Source organism: Rana temporaria, chromosome 13, assembly GCF_905171775.1.
Source record: "Rana temporaria chromosome 13, aRanTem1.1, whole genome shotgun sequence".
NCBI lineage: Eukaryota > Metazoa > Chordata > Amphibia > Anura > Ranidae > Rana > Rana temporaria.
This window is the reverse complement of record NC_053501.1, coordinates 20,522,662-20,528,661: the sequence shown is the minus strand read 5'-3', so window position 1 is coordinate 20,528,661 and position 6,000 is coordinate 20,522,662. Positions and strand designations below refer to the sequence as shown.

At 44.4% G+C, this 6,000-nt stretch overlaps 1 protein-coding gene across 1 annotated transcript in view; it reads right to left on the bottom strand.

Moving 5' to 3' along the window:
* The window catches only part of VRK1 (VRK serine/threonine kinase 1), a 44,443-nt gene that overhangs the window by 15,347 nt on the left and 23,096 nt on the right, over positions 1 to 6,000 (bottom strand). The window contains exons 6-7 of the mRNA XM_040333489.1: positions 4,614 to 4,734; positions 2,448 to 2,506 (exon numbers count right to left, since the gene is read on the bottom strand). Coding sequence (XP_040189423.1) covers positions 2,448 to 2,506; positions 4,614 to 4,734 — 180 coding nt within the window. The remainder of the gene's footprint in view (positions 1 to 2,447; positions 2,507 to 4,613; positions 4,735 to 6,000) is intronic.

The window sequence follows — 6,000 nt, the reverse complement described above, 5'->3', positions numbered from 1 at the left end:
GCGGCAGGCGTCCGGCGTTCGGCGTGGAGATGTGAACCATCTCCATAGAGGGACATCTGTTTTCAGCCCTCTGGCGGCAGCGGCGTAGCGCTACAGGCGTAAAAACGCCTAGGTGTGAATGGGGGCTTAGAAACAAAGCAAACAATCCTTTGCTTATCTAAACTTGGGCCAATAGATTTGAATGCACATACCTGGTAGCAGCTTGGGAAAAAAAAAAAAACCTTCAGAAAAGCCCAAGCTTTGACATGCAGGGTATTGAGAGAGCTTGCAGTCAAGTCCAGGTTCCTCATATTCCTACTGGCTCATTAGCACATGATGAGCTCCCCCACTGGCCAACAACAATGTGTAAGAGGCTGGCAAGCTTCGGCATTAGGAAGAAGTGTTGATGCTTCTTTGTCAGACGAGTGACATTCGCCCATATCTAAGCCTTAGGATGTTTCTTGGAAAATATATATATATATATATATATTACACACCCGCGCGCGTGCGTGCGTGTATATATATTTTAGTGCTTTCACACTAGAGGTCGACCGATATGGGTTTTTCTCTGGCCGATACCGATGCCGATATTTCAAAATCGGGGCGGCCGATGGCCGATATTTTAGGCCGATTTTTGCGGCCGATATTTTAGGCCGATTTTTTTTTTCTTTCCCATTATTTTAGAAAACCTAGGTTGGGGAGGAGGTTATTGTTTAGGGTGGAAAGGTGGAGTGCAGCCTATCAGTGTCCATCAGTGCCCACCAATGCAGCTCACCAGTGTAGCCTATCAGTGTCCATCAGTGCCACCTCATTAGTGTCCACCAGTTCAGCCTGTCAGTGCAACCTCATCAGTGCCTACCAGTTCAGCCCATTAGTGTCCATCAGTACCACCTCATTAGTGCCCACCAGTGCAGCCCATCAGTGCCACCTCATAATTATTAAAAAAGAAAAAAAATACAATCTTAGTCATTTTAAGGAGGGGGGTACAGAGAGGTGGTTGTGTAGGAGGGAGGTACAGAGAGGTGGTTGTGGAGGAGGGAGGTACAGAGAGGTGGTTGTGGCGGAGGGAGGTACAGAGGTGGCTGTAAAGCTACCTCTCTGTACCCCCTCCTCTACAGCCACCTCTCTGTACCCGCCTCCTCCACAGCCACCTCTCTCTGTACCCGCCTCCTCCACAGCCATGTGTTGTGGAGAGGGATGGGTGGGGATGCATTGTGCCCCTTAACTTAAAATAAGGGTCACGCTGATGGGCACATGTTAAGGGGCACTCTGATGGGCACAACAAATCGTGCTCCTTAACATAAAATTTGCCCATCAGAGTGCCCCTTAACATGCAATATGCCCATCAGCGAACACATTAAAAATATACCCATCAGCGTGCCCCTTAACATAAAAGTTTTGTTGTGCCCATCAGAGTGCCCCTTGACATAAAATTTGCCCATCACAGTGTCCCTTAATAACATAAAATGTGCCCATGAGCACATTTATTGTTATTAAGGGACACTCTGATGGGCAAATTTTATGTTAAGGGGCACTCTGATGGGTATATTTTTAATGTGTATGCTGATGGGCATATTTTATGTTAAGGGGAAATCTGATGGGCACAACAAAATGTGTCCATCAGTGTGCCTCTTAAAACAATATGCTCATCAGTGCGCACATTAAAAATATACCCATCAGAGTGCCCCTTAACATAAAAAAGTGCCCATCAGCGTGACCTTGCCCAGCAGTGTTAGTGTTGACAAAAAATAAATGCCCATAGTGATCTACATCAATGAACGAATATGCCACATACCTAGCTCGAATGCAGGGGATGCTGCAAAATAAGAAGCCGGGAAGGAGTAGCAGGGGGCGGGGCGCGCACTGGGCGTCACGCCTCTACTCGCAACGGAGAGCCAGTAGAAGACCCGGGAACCAGGAGCAGCAGGGGGTGGGGCACGCAAGGGTGACGTGAGAGACAGGCGTGGCCCCCTACTCGCAATGTGAGCACGGAGTGGACCGCGAGCTGCAGGGGAAGGACCGTGACGTCACGCCCCTACTCGCCGCCGTACGTAGACTTCCAGGACCTGCGGTGAGTAGCAGAGGCCAATGCGGATGGAGGATTCATGGCGGGGGCGGGGGCACTGGTGACTGGTCAGTACATGACTGGAAGGCAAGGGACCTCAAGGCCTGGATATTGTAGCGGCGAATCGGCCGATTTTTTCACGATAATCGGCCGATGCCGATTTCACAAAAACGGCCAAATATCGGCCGACCGATATATCGGTCGACCTCTATTTCACACATTTAGTGTGAAGCAAAGATGCAAAAATGTACAGCACCCAGCTTATCCCCTCTCCATTGTACAGTAGTGGGACCACTACACCAGGTACTATGCTAGGAGCCCTTGATCAAACAGCCCCTTCCCATTTACCACAAGATATAGTATGTTAATTGAGGTTTCCATACATTAATAATTATGATCCTACCCGGCTTATTTTTCCCAGGAAAGCAGGTGTCCATAAGTGTTGGGATTTCATCACAATACCTAAAAATTACAATAAAACAGTTGAGATTTGAGTTTGCACTTTTATACTTCAACCTAAATGTATCGAAAAATTATACAGACTTAGACAAATTCATACATAAATGGCATAATACCAAACATATTACAAAAGATTACACACAAAAACAAAACGAGTTTGCACTTTTAAATGATTGATATTCCTTTTCCCCAGAACATTGGATGGCAAAGCTCAACTTTAAAAGCTTTGCCCAATATTGTAAAACTTGGCCAATTCCAGAGATTCCTGAGTTCCCAGGGAGCTCACAAACAAATCTGAAGCTGCACTCCATCTGCAGTTTCCTACTCACAGATTTCCTTTAATGAAATGTATGTGCCTGGTGACTGTCTGCTATGGTTACATAGAAACAGAAGTCCAGAGATGCAGGTATTCTACCACTCACTTTTAGAGATGTTTGCTTAAGAATATTCAGGGAATAGTGACAATTTTATATTTCAAATTTTCTTGAAGCATAGGTGCAAAACAGTCTAAGGAAAACGTATCGACACCAATACATAAATTCAGAGAGACATCTCAAGTCTGAACTCCTAAAAAGGGGGGGAAATTGCAGTGTGATACCACCGATAGAAGTCACCTTTAAACATAACCCCGCAACCAAGATGTATACTGGCCGAACAGTCCCATTTACAGCACAATGGTTAATATTCATACACACAGCCCAGAAGTCAAGAGAATGGAAGCTTTCAGTGACTGATAAATCAGATTTTTTTTTTCTTTTAAGGTTAACGCAAACCATTAATGCTGAACTCTATTAAAAATCTAAAGTTACCCTTGCAGTGGAAAACCCCAAGCCTTTATTTTTTTTTAAGATCTAGGTCAGGGGTGTGAAACGTGATTTCATCCTGGGCTGCATCAGCATTATGGCTGCCCTCAAAGGGCCGGTTGTATATGAAAGACTGCCTAATAAATTAGAGATAGGTGTAGAAGGTTTCAATTTGTATTTGATGTAGTAGAAAACAAAAACAACAAAAAAATACTGAATAAAAAAAAAAAAAAAAAAAAAGGAGGAGGAGATAGATGTACAACTCCCCCCACCGAACCACATCGAACAGTGGGTGTGACCAAATTTCAGAATGGGAGGACCCTAAAGGGGCAATATATAACCAGGAGTGCAATGTGTGCAGAATTCATGGGTGCGCTACAGATGTAGTGCAGAGTTGGAGCGCTCATACAGAGTGCATGGTTTAGGGGGGTGCTATGCACAGTGTGCAGGGTTCAGCTCTTGTTCACCCCTCCTCAGCTCTGCAACACTCCCCCATAAAGAAAAAAAAGTTTCCAAGCATCTCACCTACCTGGCCCAGTTTCTAGTAACTCCCAGCAGTGTAGACAGCTCCTCCTCTCTCACTTGCAACAAGATCATTGGTCAGCTTATGTGCACCCGGGCACAGATAGGAATCACAGTGCAGCTTACCATGTGATGCCCCATCCCACACTGCACCTGCATGTCCCTGCTTTGATTGCAGGGCAGGCAGGGATCTGTGCGAAACGCCAAGAGGATAGCTGTTCCTTGTAAAACACAGAAGACTTCTGTTTATAAGTGCCAGCAGTGAGCTGAGGACAAGTCAAAGGTGGCAGAACTCCATTCTGTCACATTCAGGCTGAAAAAAAAATGCCCTGGGTGCAAGACCCACATGAAATGGCCTAGCGGGCCAGATTCAGCTCACAGGCCTTGTGTTTGACATATGTGATCTAGGTTATTATATAAAAACAAAATTACATCATTAATTGCTTGTTCCTGCAGGCTTCGACTGGTCTTTTCCAAGTAACGTTTCTTTGCCATTCCGTTGGTCACAGGCACTCCGATGTCATCATATACAATGCAAGATCAGCAGTCCTGCATTGCAACAATCTACCCAGAACGTTAAGTGTAGGCGAGAACAGAGACGCACTGGCTGCCAGTGGAAGTGAGGGATAGAAGGGAGTAAATCTTTTTACTGGTACCATGGACAAAAACAAGTATCTAGCTCTTGCAGTGCAGAAAGCACAACTGCAAGGGTAACTACATTTTCATCAGAGTTCAGTATTAGTCAGATTTTTACACTTGCAGTAAAAGGTTATAGACAGACGTACCTTATTTTTGAGTTGGTAACATAAGTTGAGTCTGTTAACTTGTCTTCCCAAGGCAGCTTGCCACAGAGCCACTGAATCATACAATAACCCAAAATTTCTAAGTCGCCTCTTCTTGAAGGATCTGTTGAAATATTTAACATGGCTCTCAAAAGGTGAACTAAAATGTTTTATGGATGCTTAGATCAATATGAGGAGACCAATGTATTAGGGCACATTTACACTATTCAATGCGTTAACATACATTAGTTATTGTAATGCATCATGCAATAGTGCAGCCCATTCGTTTTGAAAGGGCTAGTAGTGCACCTCAATGCTGACAAAAATTGTTTTTTATTCAATGCACCACAATGATTATGTGCGGTTGTGTCTCCTGGTAATGTAATAAAGTGTTGTAGAGCAATTCCAATGCACCATTGTTCATGCATTAAAAATGGGAATTTTGACTTACCAGTGAATTTCATATCTTGGAATACAGTACAGGACACAGGTAGAATTTTCATACACCATGGGTTATAGGCATGTACCTTCAGGTGATTGGACACCAGGAAAGCTTCAGAGGACACGCCTCCTGGGCATATCTCCAATAAGGGAGTTCTTAAGCAATGGAGAGTAAACCAAGAAATGGAAGGGAGCTTGTCCTGTACTGTACTCCAAGATATAAAAATGTACAGACAAGTCAAAATGTCTCCATCATACAATACAGGACACAGGTAGAATATTCATACACCATGGGACATACCCAAGCAATGAACAAGGGTGGGTAACAATGAGGCAAACAGAACTGTGCCAACAGTACTAGCAAAGGTAAGAAGGCCCAACCTCTCGAGTCCCTGCGAGAACCTGGCGGCCAAAAGCTCAATCAGCAGAAGATTAGACATTCACCTAGTAAAACTTTTGACAAAGTAGTAATGACCAGATGGTAGCCTTACACAAAATGGGGCTACAGAGATTTGGTGTGGTAATGAATGTGAAACCCCCATCTATCTTGGTGAAATGAGTGTGCAAAAGCGCAGGAGGAGATGTCCCTTTAAAAATGTATGTTCTTGCAATCAGATTTCATATTTATTGCACAATGGTGGACTTTGAAGCATGGTGTTTCTTACAAAGTCCAGAGAACACGACAAAGAGGGAATCCATCCATCTTACCAAAACCGTAACCTTGATGCATACTCTAATGGCTCTGCCCATGTCCAGGCAACGTAGAGAGATTTCCTTTAGATGCTTAGGAGCAGGGCATAAAGATGTGAGGACAACATCTTCATTGAGGTGGTATGAAAAGACCACTTTCGGAACAAAGGATGCCCTTGGGCGTAAAACAACCTTGTCACTGAGGTATGAGGAAAGCCTCTTCACAGGAAAGGCCCAGTTCAGAAACTCGTCTGGCAGA